The sequence below is a fragment of the Dromiciops gliroides genome, chromosome 1, assembly GCF_019393635.1.
Source record: "Dromiciops gliroides isolate mDroGli1 chromosome 1, mDroGli1.pri, whole genome shotgun sequence".
Lineage (NCBI taxonomy): Eukaryota > Metazoa > Chordata > Mammalia > Microbiotheria > Microbiotheriidae > Dromiciops > Dromiciops gliroides.
This window is the reverse complement of record NC_057861.1, coordinates 95,039,901-95,061,504: the sequence shown is the minus strand read 5'-3', so window position 1 is coordinate 95,061,504 and position 21,604 is coordinate 95,039,901. Positions and strand designations below refer to the sequence as shown.

At 39.0% G+C, this 21,604-nt stretch overlaps 1 protein-coding gene across 1 annotated transcript in view; it reads right to left on the bottom strand.

Annotated features, from left to right (window-relative positions):
• Window positions 1-21,604, bottom strand: part of ZFAT (zinc finger and AT-hook domain containing) — a 295,731-nt gene that overhangs the window by 36,387 nt on the left and 237,740 nt on the right. The window contains exon 15 of the mRNA XM_043979739.1: window positions 19,301-19,431. Coding sequence (XP_043835674.1) covers window positions 19,301-19,431 — 131 coding nt within the window. The remainder of the gene's footprint in view (window positions 1-19,300; window positions 19,432-21,604) is intronic.

Here is a 21,604-nt window from a genome sequence, read left to right as displayed (position 1 = left end):
GAATTTATAGAAAGAAAAGAATATATGAATGGACACGAATGGCTAAAGAGTTATGAACCCACCAGTATAAGAAGATGTATGTATACATAGAAGAAAATGCTAAGTATTTTGTACAACAAACTTGACAACATCAAAAGATATTCATAGGCAGGAAGAAGCTATTCAATATATAAAGGGAGATTTAGTGTTCTTTAAAAAGGGAAGAATGTATGAGGAACAAGGAAGGCACTGACTCATCCAAGTCTCAGGTTAGAAATGTTTCATAGAGGAAGACAGAAATGTTTCTCTACTACCATTATTTTTCTCTTGGTTGTAAGCAGATAACAGATACCTTTTCTACCCTAAGAAATATACCCCTGAATAGCACTAGCCAAAATTTTGCATGTTGCCTGCCAAAATTACTAGATTAGTGCTAACACCCCTAGGTAAGCCTCCTTTGCTAACTTACCAGTACCAACTCTGCAAATGGAAACTAGAAATTTTAAAACAGAAATGGCCTAGAATCTGGGAATCTTAAGGTTTGAAGAGCTTTCTGTTTCTGGACAAGACTATCATTTCAAGTACTTGAGAGAAAAAAGAGCATCTGGGAAGAAATGATACCCCAAGCAGTAGAGTGTTGGCTGGTTCCAGTGTGACTTGGCATTTTTAGTCTTCTCTGTGTTTACTGTCTTACTTGTTATTAATTTGTTGCTATTCTAGAGATGTCATAAATTCTTATGTGTGTCAGCCTCAATTATACCACCCACTTTTCCTCTTAGCTCCCTTAGAAAAGGTAAGATAGTGATGGTTGTTTTTTTAACCAAAGAGCTTTACTGTCATTTAAGTTCAGAGACCTTGAGTTGTAATGGACAAAAAAGGTCCCCCAGTCCAATTCAAACCTGAACAAAAATGACAAAAGAAACATCCTCTCTAGTTCTGCTCATCTGGATCCCTCATCTGCTTCTTAGATCAATCTCACCACCACCAACACCACCACCCTCCTTGGTTCATTGGGCTGTGTTCACTGCCGATTATGACTATGTCCAGATCTCCCCTATCCTTTAAAAATATATACGTATGTTGGGCCCCACCCAAGATACCTCATTCTTTCCTCCCTTTCACAGCCAAACTCCAAGGAAAAACTGGAGTTACTTTTCAGTCACTTCTCAACCCCCTTATAATCTTTCAGTCTCACCCCATGATTGAAACTGCACTCTCTCATGATGACTTAATTGTTCAATCTAATGGCTTTTATTCAGTCCCCAATCTTCTTGACCTTTCTTCAACATCTGACATTGTGATGGCTCTCACTGACAAGTGCTTCAGCACCATGTGTGATGGCTCATTCAGTGCCCAAGAACATTGTCTATCTGAGCCTGGTGATTGGAATTCATCAAGAGTAGTGAGGTGTTGGGGCAGCTAGGTGACACCAGCCCTGGATTCAGGAGGACCTGAGTTCAAATCTGACCTCAGACACTTACTAGCTGTGTGACCCTGGAAAAGCAATTTAACCCTCATTGCCCCTTAAGAAAAAAAAGAAAGAAAGAAAGAAAAAGAAGAGTAGTGAGGTATTCCCTCACTAGCTCTTTTCTGATCTTGGTAGTCAGTTCCTTATTGGCCATTTTGATTCTATGTTACCAGTTAAAAGATCATTCTTTTTGGGGCAGCTAGGTGGCGAAGTGGATAAAGCACTGGCCCTGAATTCAGGAGGACCTGAGTTTAAATCCGGCCTTGACACTTACTAGCTGTGTGACCCTGGGCAAGTCACTTAACACCCACTGCCCTGCCAGAAAAACCAAAAAAAGACAAAAAAATCATTCTTCTTGACACAGAAGATAGTAGAAAACTAGGAACTCAACTGTTCTGCTTTCTCACCATCAAGGATCAATGCTCCATCTACCCCACTGTGGTCTTATATCACCTTTGTTCCTCTTCTTTAACCCTAACATTACTTAAAAACCTTACAGAGAAGATTTTCAGTCTGTACAACTTGTAACAAATGGCATATTTATTTAAGTGTCCATACTGTGCCATGTGCTAGAGATACAAAAATAAAAATTAAATGGACACTGTCCTCAAGGGACTTACATTTCACTGGGTAAAAGCTTATAACGTTTATTAATTATTGTCTAGAAAACTATTATATAGAGAAAGGCAGATTCGAGAGACATTGTTTGTCTCATGTTGAGTCAGGATGGGTTCTTCATATCCTGAGCTATATTACATAACATGAAGAGTCCTTATCTCACAAGAAAGAGTTCCTCTGAACTGTACTGTAGAGAGAAGGCCAACAAAACCATCCGATCTGATCAGACAAATGAATCATGACCTGGTTGAACAAGCAAATTGTAATAAACTCGGGAGAATTAAAAACTCAAACAGAGTAGAATTCTGTAAATAGCACAGATGGTATTGCAGATCTGCTAAGCTCTAAATAGGAAAGCCTGAGCTTAGAGAAAAGAAAATAGAAGCAAATTTCAAGAGACTAAGTCACAGAACATTTGTATTGGGCCTTAAGCATCCCAGGTCAATACCCTTTCCTTAGTTTTCCAAATACACACACACACACACACACACACACACACACACACACACACACACACACACGGGTGTCTGTGTGTGTTGTGTATATGTATATGTATATGTGTATACATGTATAATATGTATAAATGTGTGTATATGTGTCTATGCATATAACACATGTGTTCTTCATTTTCTAATCCCTGAGACATGGTACAATGCAAAGAGCTCAGTATGGGGTAGAAATCAGTATATCTGAGTTCACATCACCAAGTAGCTGACACTAACTAGTTGAGCTATCCCTAAGTAAGTCATATCTCAGGCTCTAGCCTCCTTATCTGTAAAATGAAGCAGTTGGACAAGATAATCTTTAACGTTTTTCCTAACTCAAAAATCCTATGATGTGAAGCATGTGGTGGAGTTTTATTTGTACTTTAAAAGTCTGAATGCCACTGAATGGGAAGGTTCCATAAGTAAAGCACTGAGAAAGCAGGTTCCAGTCTGGGGTATAAGTTATCAGAAAATATACCAGAAATAGAAATAGCTCAAATAAGTTTTGTTAAAGAAAAGATTTGAATGACTAAGCAAGGGCTAAGTGAGGCCATAAAAAGGACAAGAGTGGGAATTAAGTGACAGGAGAAGGTAATATATTGCCAAGACCCTGAATGAATTTTTTGTCTCACTCTCCACAAGCTGAAGGTCACTGCTCAGAGAGAATGGAATAAATTTTCCAAGAGGTAAGTGAAATATGAAAATGTTTTAAGAGGATACCAGTATGAACAATTAGGAACTTGATATAATTAGAGATGACAAAGGATTCTTTTGAAAAGAGCCAACAAAGAAAGTACAGCACAGTGAGTACTGAAGGAAGGAAACAGAAAAGGGGAAAAAAACCTGAAGGGACAGTAGATATCATTAAGTCAAAGTATCCATGGCATTTTTGTTTTACTGGTTTTTGAAACTTTTACAAAAAATTTTGTTAAGCTGTATAACAGAAAGAAGAGATGAGAAGAGAAGAAAAAAGAAAAGAAAAATGAGAGGATGAAAGAAAAGAAAAAGAAAGAAAGAAAGAAAGAAAGAAAGAAAGAAAGAAAGAAAGAAAGAAAGAAAGAAAGAAAGAAAGAAAAAGAAAAAGTTGACTCCTCTCAACTCCTCCTAGATATATTCCTCCATTCATGGTCAATATCCCTTGAACCCTCTGAAACCTACTGAGGTTTCTGAGAGAAACTCAGATTATGAAGGATAGACTAGTCCATGGTAGATAATGGAGGAATTTTACTGTTTTACAATATAATTTAGAATGAAGAACACTAATTTAATCAGAGAATTAAGGGATTTAAAACTGAAAAAGAACTTAGACATAATCTAGTTCAACTGTCTCATTTTATACATGAGGAAACTGAGGCACAGAGAGGTTGTGATTTATCCAAAGTCATACAGCTTGTTTAAAGAAGATAGATCTAAAAGCCACTTTTCCAAACCTTCAGTTTTTCTACTCTACTGTGCTAACCAGGATGAGTAGGAAGACAAGAGCAGCATTAATGAGGATTCTGTCTTTTGGACAGATGAAAAGACTTGAAGCATAAAAGATAAACGCAAACTGAAATTATAAGCAAACTATTGGAAACACAGAATAAATTTCTGACTGAGCTTGTAGAATCAAAAAGTTCCTACTGCTTTAAGACATTCACTTTATAAATGTGACCTATGTTCTTGCTGCATGTAAGAGATGTGGAATGAAGATGAACCAACCCAGGCCATAAAATTTACTTAGAGTAGGCTTCTGCAAAACTTTTGAGTCTTTCATGATCATAATTACCCTACAGACTAAGTAAGCATGCAATGGAAGAATGCACAAAGTGACATCTTAATCACAGAGTGAATAATAACAGAAAATGTAAGTATTGGAAAGGGGAAGAAGCAGTATTGGCAATCAGTTCCACCAATTTAAAAAAAAAATACAAAATGGTATTCATAATACTGTTAAAAGTACATATTATATGACAAACAATGGTGAATGGTGTAAGCAAAACAGCCAAAGGCTCCAAAGCCTTGATATGGAAAGTAAAAGCATGATTACATAAAGCTACTATTAGAATTTCTCCCCACCCTTCCCCAAAGTGGTATAGGGTGATAGAAAGCTTAAAAGGAAAAGGTAAATGGAAAGAACAATTTGATACCCACTGGCTACTGCCTATGCTACTATCTCCATCAAGAGAATTGGAATGGAGTCAAGAAAAGATTTGTTTACAATACAAACCAATAAAGTGCTGCTATGGGAACAAGAAAAATTCCATTAACTCACTAGATATTTGAGGTTGGAAGGACAAAGAAAGAAGATACCACTTAATCCCTTCAGAGGATATGATTGGGGAAAGCAGTCTGCCAGCCACACACATTTGAGGATAATGCAGATGGCCATTTTTCTTTGCACCATCATTTAATAAAAGGGTTGGGAGAAATCCTTCCTGGAAAAGAGAAGCTTGAACCAAAAGTATGTGGCTATGCACAAACACAATTCATAAGCTATGGTTATCACTGCATGGAGACGTTGTATATGGGTCATTTTATGTCACTTGGTCAAATAGAATGCATGTTGTACTTAATTAAGAGTTAGAAGACCTTGGCTGGAGCACAAGCACTGTCCTCTGCTAGTTGGCTGAACTTGAACAAATCAAGTAATTCCTTCCTTCCTTCCTTCCTCCCTTCCTTCAATCACATAATATCTACTAGCTTCTGTCTCCTCACAAGTAAAATGGAGATCAAATACTCCTAACTATTTCATAAGAACACTGTGCTAGGAACCTGGAGACCCAAGTACTAGTCTGGCTCTGTCACTTATCAGTGCTTTGCACTGCCCACTTACAAGATAGTTCAGATGAGATAATATATGAGGTATATGAAAGAAGGGAGTATGAATATGCACATGAGCTGCCTGGAGCACTGGAGGAGCCATCTCAAAGAGAGTATGCAACAGTTCTGACCTGGTCAGGACTCTATTTAGAGGCCTTCTTCTCTCAGGAAGTCTATTGCTACTCAGTTTTTTGTTTTGTTTTGGTTTTTTTCCATCTTAATAGTATTTTATTTATTTATTAAAGATAGTTTTCAACATTTATTTTTATAAGATTTTAAGTTCCAAATTTTTCTCCCTCCCTCCTTTCCCACCCCTTTCCCCACAAGACAGAAAGCAATCTGATATAGGTTATACATGAACAATCAAATTAAACATAGTTCCACATTAGTCATGTTGTGAAAAAAGAATCAGAACACAAGGAAAAAACCTCAAAAAAAAAAAAAAAGAAAAAAAAAACTAAAAAAGTAGAAATAGTATGGTTCAATGTGCATTCAGATTCCACAGTTCTTTTTTCAGGATGTAGGGAGCATTTTCCATCATGAATCTTTTGGAATTGTCTTGGATCATTGTATTGCTGAGAAGAGCTAAGTCTATCACAGTTGATCATCACACAGTGTTGCTGTTACTATATACAATGTTCTCCTGGTTCTGCTCACTTCACTCAGCATCAGTCTACTTAAGTCATTCCAGGTTTTTCTGAAATCTGCCTACTCATCATTTCTTATAACACAATAATATTTCATTACATTCATATATCACAACTTGTTCAACCATTCCCCAATTAATGGGCATTCCCTCGATTTCCAATTCTTTGCTACCACAAAGAGAGCTGATAGAAATATTTCTATACATGTGGGTCCTTTCTTCTTTATGATCTCTTTGGGATATAGACCTAGTAGTGGTAGTACTGGGTCAAAGGGTATGCACAGCCCCATAGCTCTTTGGGCATAGCTCCAAATTGCTCTCCAGAATGACTGGATCAGTTCACATCTCCACCAATACCACATTAGTGTTCTAATTTTTCCACATATTCTCCAACATTGAATATTTTCCTTTTTTTGTCATATTAGCCAAGCTGATTGCTACTCTGTTCTGACTGAGTTGTTGTTCAATCATTTTTTAGTCATGTCCGACTCTTTGTGACCCCAATTGGGATGTTCTTGCCAAAGGTACTGGAATGGCTTGCCATTTCCTTCTCCAGCTCATTTTTCAGATGAGGGAACTGGGGCAAACAGGGTTAAGTGACTTGCCTGGGGTCACACTGCTATTAAGTAAGTGTCTACGGTCAGAGTTGAACTCAGGTCCTCCTGACTCCAGGCCCTGTGCTCTATCCTGTACTACCCACCTAGTTACTGTTCTGATTCAGTACAACACTAAAGCTCTCTACTACCACAAACAATCTGGTAGGTGGGGGCCTTCCCAATAATTGAGGCTCCCGTCTACTACCTTTACCTGCCTAAAATCTCTAGCACTAAGCTCAGTAGGATGGTAACCCTGGCCCAGCCTGGCCTAGCTCAGAGACTAGGTTTGGACGCCTTACTACCCTAGAACCTGTTGCTCTATTTGGAGGCTGTACCTACTCTAAATGTTGTCCTTACAAAATAACAGCCCCTCATTTACCACTCCCAGGAAAGTAGAGGCCTTCATTAACAATAAGACTCCAGACCTAACAACTCCTCTTCCCTTCTCTATCACTGACCCAGAGAGATGATATCACTCTGCACTTCTCAGGGACAGGATTTGTAATATTCCTCACCCCAGAACTTTGCTAAGGCTCATTTATCTTATACTTCCATAGGAATACAATGGCTTTTCTCTGCTACAAATCTCCAGGGCCTGAATCTCCTGTCTCATCTGCAGGACCTACACCCTCTACTTTATTCGTCAAAACAGAAAAAAAGGGGCAGCTAGATGGCGCAGTGAATAGAGCACTGGCCCTGGAGTCAGGAGTACCTGAGTTCAAATCCGGCCTCAGACACTTAACACTTACTAGCTGTGTGACCCTGGGCAAGTCACTTAACCCCAACTGCCTCACTAAAAAAAAAAAAAAAAAAAACCAGAAAAAAAAATGCAACACTACTTCTGAAATCCCAAATTCTTTTTTTTAAAGCTCTTCCTCCCAATTATTTATTTAATTTTTGCCATATAATTTCCCCCCAATTAACAAGAATTTATTTTCTCTCCTTTCCTTTTTACACAGGATATCCTTGATGTGACCATCACCCATATATGCTTTACTTCTATGATTCAGAACTTCTATTTTCCATGTGTAGCTATATCTATATTCTAGGTTCAATAATCATCTTTATGAGGATGAAGCAGAAATGAAAACATCTAGCTCTCACCTCTATCTTAAACTCCAATCATGCATCACCAAGTGCTGGAGAGAAAGAAATCTCTAACTGGATGTCCCACTGGTATCTCTAACTCAACATGGCTCAATAAAATTCATTATCTCTTCCCCAAAACTCAACCTTGAACCCCAAACAACTTCCCAGCAGCAGTAGCTGGCATTTATACGGCACTTGAAAGTTTCTGAAGCGCTTACAAACATTATCTCATCTTTTTCCTCACAACAACCCTAGGAGGTAGGTGCTATTATTGTCCCCTTTTTACAGATGAGGAAAGTGAGGCAGACATAGATTAAGTGATTTGTGTAGGGTCACATATCTAGTAAGTACCTGAAACTGGATTTGACCTCAAGGTCTTCCTGACTCCAAGTCCAGTTCTCCATTCATTACACCACCTAGTTGCCTCACATCCTCATACCCTCATATCCAATTAGCTGTCACGTCATATTATTTCTACCACCATGATCGTCTTTTAGATCAGGACCCTGCTTTCCACTCACATGGTCATTGCCCTAGACTAGGTCCTTACCACCTCCTGCTGGGTGGGACCAATTCTTCTTCTAGCCTCTAATCTCTCCCCACTTGCTAATCCTTCACAAAGCTGCCAAACTGATAGTCATGAGGCATGGATAAAACCCTGCCACTTCCCTGATCAATAGATTCAGTAATGTCCCTGTTTCTGGAGGATAAAAGACCCTCCTCCCCCCTTCTTGGCAGTCTGTCAGATTACCTCTCCAGATTGACCATACTCTACTCCCTGTCATACAGGACACCTCCCAAACTAGTTTCAATTGTGTCTTCTAAATGTGATTTTCCATTTTGTTCCCTTGACCCTTTCACAGGCTTTTTGCCCAGGCCTGGGTGCATTTCCCCTCCCTCTCACTGTTGAGAAGCCTTAGTTTCCTTGAGGACGTGGTTTTGATGCCACCCTCACACAGAGCCCTTCCTGAACCCTTTGGGTGTACACGCTCTCCAACTTCCTCAAAAATTATCTTGTACTTATTTAATCGACATGCCTGTCATATGCTGCCTCCTTCCTTTTCCAAGTCCTAGAGTGCAGATTTTTTTCTTTTTATCTTTGTATTCCCAAAGCCTCATGCAGTATCTTGCACAAAGGATGTGCTTTTAATAAATGCTTCCTGAATCAAACTGCTTGTTGAATTGAAAATACTTTTTCAAATGTGTACTTATTTCTTGCATCTCCCATATTTGTCAAAATCATCTAAAACATTTCACTATCTGCATCACTGAAAAGAAAACAAATAGATATGAGGTCCTATTCTGAAGCAGCACAGTGGTTCAGGCTCTATCTCAGGTCATAAGTTATCACTGGGTTAAGCATCAGCTGATAAATGAATAGTTTCTTCACCATCAAATGTATTTCACTTTCAGGAACCAAGGCAAAGGACAGGGCTTCGAACTCTTGCATTGCTTAAGGCTCTAAATAAAAACATAGAGGCCTGGAAGTCTACTTAATTGAAAACAGACAACCAATGTAAGTTGTAGACTATTGAAATAGATTATATTTCTCTGCAAAAATAATGGGCTGCAAATAACAGACAGCAATTCCAGGCTTGGTTGGCAATCAGCTTGTGCCTCCTCGGCAGAGCTGTTACTGAAATTACCTCTCAGGCTAATCACTACAGATTCAGTCCATAAGTGAAACTCTGCTGACACCCTCTTTTCCTGACTTCTTAAAGCATATTATTCTATACCAGTTGAGTGAAAGGTATCAGATTTAATTCAAAATTTATTCTTGTAATCCTATCTAAAGACAATAATGAAGTGAATTAAAAGGGCGAGAGAGGGTAGGTGTTTTGGAAAAGTGGGTATTCATTTATGGAGTTTTGTTTTGTAAATAGAGATAGTGTAGAATAGAAGAAAGACTGCTGGCTATTGGACTGACTGAAGTTAGTAGTCCTGCATGTGGATTTTGCCTCTACCGGTTGACTGTTTTGAGCTTCACATGCATTAATCAATCAATCAATTGGCAAACTTTTTCTGGGCATTTACAATGTGCCAGGCACAGTATTACACACCTGGGACACAGAGAAAAAACAGAATTAGTCCTCACTATCGAGGAGCTCCCATTCTAATGGGAGGATACAACATGTGTAAATCAGAACATGCAAGATAAATATAGAGTATATGGAAGATAACCTTAGAGTGGAGGGCATTATTATCTGGGAGGACCAGGAAAAGGTTTTCTAGATGTAATACTTTGTCTGAGTGTTAAAGGAAGCCAGGATTATTGAGTCAGAAGTTGGAAAGAAGAGCCTTCTAGATTGACTTTTTCCAACTCCTGCTCTTGAAGGCTTCTTCAGGATAAGTACAGTGCTTCGGCTTCCTGACTATCTAATCATACCTCCATTTGTTCCTACCTCCTGTGAGGTGAGCATTCTTGAGTCCCATGGGGCATATATCCATCTGTTAGGTAGCTGAAACTCATGGGACAAGTATTGGTGTTAGGGAGAGAGAAATGAGGACTCTATTAAATTTTATGCTTCCCTCAATGGACTTCTCTCTAGCCACTGATACTCTATCTGCATTCCCTGCTCACATTAACACACTCCCATCCCCTTATACTCACCCCATCCTTGTGATCCTGAATCCATTGAACCCCATCCTCAACTCAATGTACCTCAGCCTAAGTCCCACTCCATATCTTCCCATCCCTTCCACTATGCCCTTGTAATGCCTACTCCATAATCAACAAATTTCCTTTCATTTTAAACCCCTTTCTCACTTTTTCCATCTTCTAGCTCTCACTGAAACATAACTTCCTCCCACAGCCCTTTCCCTTACCACCTTTCCAGGTCTGATTAACTTTCTTTCAAAAGCCCTAAATCACTAGATGTGATGGGGCAGGGGGGAAGGGTGTCAGACTATTCCTCGTCCTCCATAACTCCTTCTGGATTCTTCCACTTTCACTATATAAATTCTCCTCCTTTGAGGTTCATGCTATTAAAATTTACCACCCAATCCAAATCCTAGTAGCTGTTATTAATAGAACCCCAGGACATTTTCCTTCCTTCCTCGATGAATTCAATGCCTGGCTCACAATTTTTCTCTGCTCTCCAACTAGGGATCTTTAACATACATATTAATGTCCCCTCCAATACCTTTATTTATAAGCTCCTCGGCCTACTCAGTTCTCAAGACCTATTACTTCACTCCCGCTCAGCTATACAGAGAGCAACAAGTGTTCCATTTCCATGTTGATGAATTCCAGAATACCTTTATCTGATCATAATCTTTCATTGTTTAATCTTTCCCTATACTTACTGACCCTTAACCCTATTCTTCTTCCTCATCATATCCTCTATTCCTTGTACCCCTTACTTCTTCCTCACTCTGTCACCCCTGCACTGACAATACTCTTCTCCATCCCCTATCTTGATCAGCTGGTGAACAAACTGAATTCTACATTATCTTCCATGTTCGATTCCCTTGCTCCCCTTGTCCTATCACCAACTGTGCCTTGTCAAACCTCGACTCTACTTTATATACCCATCAACCACCTCCTTCACTTCTATTCACATATTGTTGAAAGGAGGTGAAGGAAGTCATGAAACTTTGCTGACTGAGCCCTCAACAAATTTATGTTACATAATTTCAACTGGGCCCTTACTGCAGCAAGGCAAATATTTTACTGCTCCCTAACTGATTCACTATCCCACCGTGCACAATGGCTGCTACAAATCTTCTCATCTCTCCTTAAGCCTCTCATTATACCCCATTCCCAACTCCCTTATCTGAGAGGATATGACCTCATATTTCACCAAAACAAGTGAGATTGATGAGCACTTCCTCTTCTTTACTGGTTATTTTCTTATCACTTAGATATCTTTCAGATGAAGACGTGGTCCATCTCCTTTCCAAGTGTAAAGAATTAATTGTTATTTGAGGTTTTTATGCCTCCGTGCACACTGGCCTGGGGCTCCCCAAACCACACGGTGCTCCACCCACTGGTTATAGCCATTGCCATGGCATTGGCACCTCATGTCATCACCACTCACTGACGCCTACATGGGCCTGGCAAAATTATAATGATCGGAAGCCTAGTGAGGGCAGTCATGTGACTGTCAGAGCAGCCAGACAATTGGCTGGGGGTGTGTGGGGTTTTTCTGGGATTGGGGGAGGAGAATTGGGCATTCTAGCTGGATGCTGGAAGGTGGCAGGAGTTCTGCTGCATATTCTCAGCTGATTCCTGGGCAGTGGTATTTTTTCAGGTATTATAATTTCCCTTACCCCATTTTATTTCCTTTCCTTTGATCCTACTGATCCTGTTTGTGTGTTTTTTAAAGTTCGTTCTTGTTAAAAATAAATCCTGTTCTGTTTTGAGGGAGGCTACTGATTTCCTTCCTTGCCCCAATATTGCGGCGAGCCGCTTAGCTAACACTCCCCAATTAAAAATTGGTCCCCACACAAGGTAAACTCTTCTATACGCACTCTTGATTCATTCCTCTCCTAGCTCTTCCAACAAATTATCATGTATACCCTTCTGTCCCATCTTCAATCTCTATTAGCTGCTTTCCTGATGCCTACACACATGACCATGTCAAGACAAATCAAGCCAACGAGTACTTATCAAATGTTTATTACATGCCAAGCAAACACTGTGTTAAGCATTGGCATTCCCCCAACCTTAAAAAACCCTCACATGATCCAAACATCCCTGCTTGTTTTTGCCCTATATTTCTTCTCCTCTTCTTGGCTGAGCCCCTGTTGAAAGTCATCTATAATTGGTGCTTTCACTTCTTCTACTTTCACTCTCTTTGAAACCCCCTGAAATCTGGTCTTCGACCACATCATTCAACTGAAACTACTTTTTCTAAAGTAACTGATACTCTTATTTGCCAAATCTAATGGCTTTTCAATTCTGATTGTCCTCAACCTTTCTGCAGGCTCTGACACTGTCAATCACCTTCTGTTGAGATACTCTCCTCTCTAGGTTTTCATGACACAGCTGTCTCCTGCTTTTCCTTCTACATGTTTCACTGCTCCTTTTTAGTCTCCTTTGCTGATTTTTCATTCATGTCATGCCCTCTATTGTTGGTGCTGAGCCTCAGGGCTTTGTCCTAGGCCCCCTTCTTTTTTCATTCTGTACTCTGTCATTCAGGGATCTCATCAGCTCCTGTGGGTTCAGTTTTATAGATCTGACCCTAGTTTCTTCGTTGAGTTATAGTCATACATCTACAAATGCTTCTTAGGCTTCCTGAAAGGGAGGTCTTGTAGGCATTTAAAATTTGACACATTCAAAATAGAACTCATGATCTTTCCTCAAAAATGATACTCTCTTCAGAACATCTACATAACTGTGGAGGGCACCAAACTTCCAATCACTCAGGCCCACAACTTTTGTGTCATCTTTGATTCCTCACTCTTCCTCACCCCATACATCCAAATCTTCTTCTTTCTACTTTCACAATATGTCTCATATTCATCCCTTTCTCTCTACTTATATAGATACAACCTTAGTTTGGAACTTCATCACTTCTCTGATGGTCTGCTATAGTAGTTTTCTAATTGGTCAACCTGCCTTGGCTTTCTCATACATCTTCCATTCAGCTGCCAAAGATATTTAAGTGTGTATCTGACAAAAGCACCCCTTGTACTCCAAGAAAAATTAAGACTCCAGTATTTGGTTTTTAAAGCCTTTCCTAAACCAGCCCCTTCCAACCTTTTCCACTATTTTTTTGGGGGGGCAGGGTGGGGTGGGGCAATGAGGGTTAAGTGACTTGCCCAGGGTCACACAGCTAGTAAGAGGCTGAATTTGAACTCAGGTCCTCCTGAATCTAGGGTGAGTGCTTTATCCACTGTACCACCTAGCTGCTCCCTCAACTATCTTATACCTTATTCCTAGGATTCACTGACACTGGCCTATTTGCCATTCCTAGAACATGGCACTTCATCAGCTATCTTTGGGCTTTTAAACTAGCTATCACCCATGCCCAGAATGTCTTAACCCCTCACCTCTGTACCTTTCTGAATATTTTGAAATCCTGTATTTTTGTAAATTCACTTTTACTGCTTACATACGAAAAAAGGGACAAAGCCAGGAAAAATGATTGAGCCCTAGTTCTGGCTTGAGTTAAAAATTTAACAGGAATCTACTCTAGGTCAAATATTTTCCATATCTTATTAATTTTTTTCCTCAAGCACTTCTATTTCTTTATTTTTTCTCCTTTTCTACCTTGCAACTCTGCACCTATTATCTATGCCATAACTTCACTTCTAGAAACAAAAACAGAGAAGTAAAACCTTGAAATGGATTAATTTTCATTTATCATTGTCTGTCCTTAACCTATAAGAGTCTCTTTTCAGGTAAAACTAATAAATCATGAACACATGAAATTAAAACCAGAGGGTATTATTGTTTCTTGACATGGGAAAGTGATCTTGAAAATGCTGGCCTACCCAAATTAATTTAAGATTCACCCAGATCTAGGTTCTGGCTCTGTGGAAGATGGAATGGGTATACAAGCATGATTTTTAGCTATCATATTACCTTAACCACTGGCCATTTTACATTACAGATATTTCATTAAAGCTTGTCTTACTTTTGTCTTCCCATAGTGAACTGAAGAATCCAGTTAAATAATAAAATTGTAAATGTGATCATTGTGCCATATTCATAAAATCACAGACTCTGAGAATTGAGAGGGTCCTCAGAGGGACCTCATCCAACTCTTAACTGAAATATGAATTCCCAGTTTAACATCCCCAAATAATGGATCAACCAGACTTTGCTTGAATGCCTCCAATAATGGGGAACGCAATACTTTAACAAGGCAGGCAATTTTATATTTAGGAAACTGTAAAAACATTGTTTATTTTTTCTTTAAACTAAGCTGAAATTTATGTCACTGAATCTTTTATCCATTGATCCTATTTCCCCACCCCCACCCCCTCAAGGACAGCCTAGTTTAATTCTTCTTTTACATAAAGGTCCTTCAAATAAGTGAAGATGGCACAATTTTATTTATAAGACAAAGTTGTCTTAAGATAATCTGCTTCAACTGATTTGCTTAGCCCAATTCCAAATTCTGTGGAAGATGAAATGTACCTGAGGCTCTGGCACTCTAAGAATACATTCTTTACTCTCAACTTTTTTTTTTTTTAAGTGAGGCAATTGGGGTTAAGTGACTTGCCTAGGGTCACACAGCTAGTAAGTGTTTAGTGTCTGAGGCCGAATTTGAACTCAGGTACTCCTGACTCCAGGGCCGGTGCTGTATCTACTGCGCCACCTAGCTGCCCCTACTCTCAACTTTTACTGAAATTGTAATCTTCTAGCAAGTGAAGTGTGGTTGAATTGTGACAATAATCAAGTAATAAAGATAAGGATATTATAATCATCATCATCATCATCATCATCATCTTTTGCAGTTTCCAAAACACTTTATATACATTTAGGTTGATCTTTACAACCTGTGAAGTAGGTAGGGCAAATATTTTCATTTCGTAGAGGAAAAGCCTGAGTAGTTCAGAAAGGTTAAGACTTGCCCAGGGTCAAACAGGCTGGATCTGAACTCAGGTCTTCCTGACTTCTGGGTCCAGTGCTATATCCATTGTGCTAGTTAGCATATAATACATATTCTATAAGTATTAGGCAAACTGGCCTACTTAATGATCCTCCTAAATAACATTTTTGGTTCCATCCCTATGCCTCTGCACAGGCTGTTATCCCATCCTTTTTCTGCTGCTCACAATTTATATCTCCCTTCGAAACTCAGCTCAGGTGCCACCTCCTCCAACAATCAATAAACTTTTATTGAGTGCCTACCATGTGTCAGGTACAGGGCTAAGCATGAAGATGATAGAAAGGCAAAAATAGTCCTTTTCTCCCGAAAGTTTATATTCTAATAGGAGAGATAGCATATCAATAATTATATAATTATATACATACAACATATAGAAAGAACAGATGGAAAGTAATCTTAGAGGGGAAAGCTCTAGCAATGAGGAGAGCCTGGAAAGGCCTCCTGAAGAAGGTGGAATTTGAGTTGAATCTTAAAGGAAGTCAGGGATTCTAAGACACAAGTAAGGAAGGGCAGAATTGCAGGCATAAGGGAAAACCAGAACAAAACAACTGGAGATGAAGGGTTCTGTGTAAGGAACAACAAGGAGGCCAGTATAGCTAAACTATAAAGTGCATAAAGAGGAGCAGAATGTAAGAGAAGTGGAAAGACAGTGTGAGGGGAAACAAGACCCAAATTTATTATGTAAAATGTTGGTTGACTACTCCCTCAATAGCTGATGGCCAATCCTTACTGAAACAGAAATAAAATTTAACAAATTAAGCAAGGACAGAGTAAAGCAGATGGTCTCATCCAATGCTGTAACAACTATTTGCTCTCCTTGGAAAAGAGACCCTGCAGTTTTGTCTAAAAGGACTTCTTTCATAATTGTAAAAGTATTTGGTCACTTCTCCTTGTCTTCTGCCCTTGAACTGGGAATGTTTTCTTATAATAAAACCTGACAGGTACATTCCAAATGCTCCTCTCCCCCAACCTTTTTCTTCTTGATAGACTCCCCTCTTTCTCTACTCCTCCCTCTCCTATGAAATGCTTTACTTATCTAGCCTGTCAAAGAATGCTGCTGCTTGGCTGTTTGCTCTAAGTAGGCTCTAAAAGGTTATAAAAACCAAATCTGTGTCCCAGGAAACTGAGTCTGCTGGCAGTTAGATCTGCCTTCCTCAGCATGCTAATAAATTTCTTTGTTTTCAGTTTGGCCTTTGATCTTTGACCCATAGTCAAGAGACCTTCACTGATGGGTATACCTCTCCCAAGAGTTCTTTTTTCTTCGAGTTGAAAGAATTTCCTATCAGCAGAAAAGAGCTATCTTGTGAAGAGCTTTAAATACTAAACAAAAGATTTTATATTTGACCTTGGAAGTAACAGGGAACCACTGGTTTTTAATAAGTATGGGGAAAATATGATCAGACCTATGTTTTAGAAAAAGCATTTCAGCAGCTATGTGGAAGATGATTTAAAATGGAGAAAAACTTGAGGAGAGGGCGAATAATTAAAAAGTTATTACAGGGGGCAGCTAGGTGGTGCAGTGGATATAGCACCGGCCCTGGAGTCAGGAGTACCTGAGTTCAAATCTGGCCTCAGACACTTAACACTTAATAGCTGTGTGACCCTGGGCAAGTCACTTAACCCCAATTGCCTCACTAAAAAAAAAAAGTTATTACAGTAGTTTAGGTGAATGTAGTGAGAATAAAAAAGGAATGATGACTGAAAAGAGAGGAAACATACAAAAGGTGTTACGAAGGTAGAAATCCCAATATTTGGCAAGTGACTGGATAAAGGAGGTGAGCAAAAGTGAGGAATCAAGGAAGACACTGAGGTGACAGATCTAGCTGACTGAGAGAATGGTGGTATCCTCAACAGTAATAGGAAAGTTCAGAAGAGTGAAGGATTTGGGGGGTAAAGATAATCTGATCCTGCTAGAAGCTCCCAAAGCACAACACACTTTCTTTGTGTGTGTACACACACACACACACACACACACACACATATATATATATATATGTATATGTGTGTATAGATACATACATATGCATATGACTGGTTTATTTCTATGTATGTTGCTTCCCTAGCATATTACAAACTCCCAGAAGGAAGGGACCATTTCTATGTTATCTTTGTATAGCCAGTGTCTAGCACAGTCACATAGGCAGTGCTTAATAAATGATTGCTGAATGAATAAAATAAGAGTAAAAAGGTAGGTGGGAGCCAGATTATGATTATAATCATTAGAAATGTCCTCCTAATCATTCTCCCTGCTATCAGTCTCTCCCCTGTCCAATCTACCTTCCATACAACTACAAAAATTATCTTACTTAATTACAGGTCTAAACATATAATGCCACTGCTCAAAAGTCTCTGCAATAAAATATTAGCTCCATAGCCTGATATTTAAAGTCTTTTATAATCAAAGTTGGGCTGATATTTCCATCCTTATGTCACCCTCCTTGTGAGTAGTATGAAGGCAGTTAGGTGTCATACTGGATAAAGCATTGAGCTTGCGATCACAAAGACCCAAGTTCAAATCCCGGCTCAGATGCTTATTAGCTGTGTGACCGTGTGCAAGTCACTTAACCTCTATTTCCCTCAGTTTTTACAAGTGTAAAATAGGGCTAAATAGCACATACTTCAGAGGCTTTTTGGGAGAATGAAAGGAGATAACATGCAAAATGCTTTGCAAAATATTTCCCCTCTAACTGGAAGGTTGGAGAATGGAATATCAAACTCCTCCCAATGCCTTCCTTTATAGAAGGCAGAAAATGGAATAAGCTCATGCCAACTCAGAATCTATTGCTCAGTCTGGTTTCAAATCCATGGAACAAGATGCCTCCACATATCCCCTGGTACTCTCTGAGGTCCCCCTAGTCTCCCCATCCCCCTTTGCTGCTTCCTTTTGTGTATTGTCTTCACCCATTAGAGTATGAGCTCTTTGAGGGTGGGGATTGTCTTTCTTTATATTAATTTTTATTACTTGTATCCCCAGCACTTAGCACAGTGCCTGGCACATAGTCAGCACTCAATAAATGTTTATTGGATTGGATGAACTAAGTATTCCCTCAATGGAATTAAACTGAATATTGAGTTGAGTCCTCCATACAGTTGACAAAATATACCCAAAGCAAAGGTCCAACCATGTCACTTCCTGGCTCAAGAAGTTTTGATGGAATCTTATTTACACTAAAGTACAATACAAACTCCTCTTCCTGGCATTAAAGCCCTGCAACTCCAATAGATAACTTGTTGACCCATTAAGTGGTATTCTATTTCCTGCCTCCATGCCCCAAATGAACTCCCCAGTTCGGCGTTGCCTCATATAATCCCTAGATCCCTTCAAGTTTCTGTCTAGGTACTGCCTCCTTTTATAAGGCCCTGTCTGATTTCCCCAGTTGTTAGTGTTTTTCTTCTCTAAAAATTATATACTATTTATTTATTGGAATGTAGGTTATGTTCCCCCAGTAGAATATAAACTCTCTGAGGATATGTACTATTTTTCCTTTTGTAGTTGAATCTCCACACCCTAGTATAGTACCCTGTATATAGAAGGGGCTTAAAAAAAAGACTACTGAATTGAAGGTTAACTCTAGGAAAAATATATCCTCATCTTTCTACTTCTTTCTATAATCCATTTCCCACTAATCAAAAATATCAAAATGTCAGCAGTCACAGTATTGTAAGTAACGAGGACATTTTAATGGACTTAAACAATTTTTAGGAATGTCTATGTAAATGTATTTATCATATTTTCCTTTTCCTTTGGGTATCTCTTAAAGAAAGTGAATTAAGAGTCTCTGGAAGTTTGCAGCACACACACACACACACACACACACACACACACACACACACACACACACAGAGCTTTTGTAAATGTAATACCATAATAACACCTTCAGGAGACAAGATAAGTACACTAAAATAGTCTCCTTTGATTTAGAATAGTCATTTCACCATCTTCCCTGGGACTTAGCCCTGAAAAAATGACTTCTCTACAGAAATGGTGGTGGTGAGGTAGGGATCAGGGAGTTTGAAGATGCCCATTTTGTGGGAAGCTAAAGGATCTTTACCTGTTTCACAACTGTTACAGTTCCTGGTGCCATGGCAACAACAGAGGCAACAGCAGCAGCATCATGGGTCTCTGTTCCCAGCTCAATAATTTGCTGAAGGATGTTCACAGCTGTGGGATCAAGTCTTTCACCTTATTAGAAAGACAAAAGCAAGAGGAGATTATCATCAAGAAGGTCCCTTTGTTATCAGAAGCAAAAAATGCTAGATGCAAAGAACACATAGATTTTTAGTCCCATGCCTTATTAGTAATGGACCTAGGGGAAGGTATTCACAAGAAAGGCATTTCAGATAGGATATTGATTGGAAAACTGAAAATCAGAGTCATTCTTTTCTTTCTTATGGACAGATCTGAAATGAGATACTGATCCCCCACATACAAAAATAGGGATTTTAGTGGGTGTCTTCACTGCAAAAGTACTGGATTTAATCATATTAGAAGAATTTGATCTTTCTTTGAATTACCTCTGAAGCTTGAAACATATAACATCAGAACAGACCTTTAGGATATGCCAACCACTATTACCAGCTATATGAACATCTATAAAGCCATATGAACATGGTACTCTGACCCTTATCACTAATTTACTAGAAAGAAATTTATCTCTTTTTTTTTTTAAATGGTTGGGCTTGTCTGCTATGATAGTTCGACTGTAGAGAATTTTGTGCCAATTTTCTCATGATTATGTCTAGCTTTTTAAAGGCTATTTTCCATTGTGAGTCAACACATTATTGAGGAAAGAGATTCAGATGTGTTCAGTTTAGAAAAAAGATTATGGTTTACAACTGTGTGTATGAACTTTATATAACAGAGACTTGTGCATAAGAAGAAAGAGCTGCTGGAAGGGAATTAGAATTTTAAACTCAATTCAATGTACTGGATGAAGCACTTACTTTGTTTGAAGCAAGACACTGTTATCAAACATTCCCCCCCCAAAACACTTAAAAAAATGTTTAATCACAGGATTTCAGTTCTGAAAGGGACCTCGGAGATCATTTAGAATAACCCGTATTTAGGCAAGGGCCCCTCTTCCACTGTACCTGACAGGTGGCACCCTAACCTCTGCTTGAAGAATCCCAGTGATGAAGAACCCCTCCATCTCCCATGACAGTACATTTCACATCTGGAAAGCTCTAATTGTTTGGAAGTCTTTTCCTCATATTATTTCTGTGAAGCCAAAAATGTTTCATTCTCTAGCCTCCACCAAACTAAACAACAAAAAGTGAAAAACCCTTGTCCTTAAGCTTACAGAATTAAATGTTTTATTAACTTCAAACACAGTCCAGTCCTATATGTCCTCAAGTTTTGAATGGTTAGTAAGTGTTTGAAAAAACATAAATCCATTAAGAGGAAGATGAACATAAGGAGGACTTCAACTGATAGGCTGCATATATAGCAGAGAGATATCTCCCTCTGGATTAGAGAATATTCTCCATGGTCCTTAAGTGAGTGAGTCATCCTTTAAATTTCCACTAGGCTCCTAAAGTCCAAAAGAAGAACCAACTGAGTTTCCCTAAGATGTCTTGTTCCAATAGAGGAATTTTCTATGAGGAGAGGAGTCTCTTGGTCCTTGGGGAGCCCAAAATAGCATGATGATTAGTGTACAGTCTAGGTATAACAGCTAAGTTAACTTCAAGGACAATTCAGTTCTAATTTTCAATTAGAATACCGAATGGTGATTCTTAAAGAAAACTGCTTGATTTCAAAAAATTGCCTCCCACTTCCTTCATAACCAAATGAAGTTCTGGATGGTATAACACAGTATAATTACACATGCACTAGATTCTCCATCATTCTCCACCAACTCTACTCTGTGAGAGACATGGGAAACTCAAGTAGAGGAACAAGAAGCTCAGTGGGACTCAGATGGCTAAGAAACTGGAAACTAGGACACACAAGAATCAGCTGACAGAAATAGAAATCTTTGGAAGGACAGGGTAGCTTTCAGGAGAGCTATGTTTTGGCCTTAAGAGATTAGTCTTGTCCTGCTTGGATATACAGGGCAGAACTAGGAGTAAAGGATAAAAGTTAGAGAGAAAGAGATTTCAGAAAGAAAAAAAAAAACCTCCTAAAAATAAGAAGTGGGGCCAGCTGCCTGAAGGGGCAGGAGGCTTTCCATCTTTAAGCATTTTTCAAGTGGAGGCTGGATTACCACATGTCATGTGTGCTGCAGAGGGAATTCTTGATAAGGTATGAGTTGGCCTAAGTGGCCCCTGAGGTTCCTTTGAGTTCCGTGGTTCTGTGAAGTATCAAACCTTTAAACTTTAAATGAAAGAAAAATCTAAAATTCATTCCTACCTTTCAG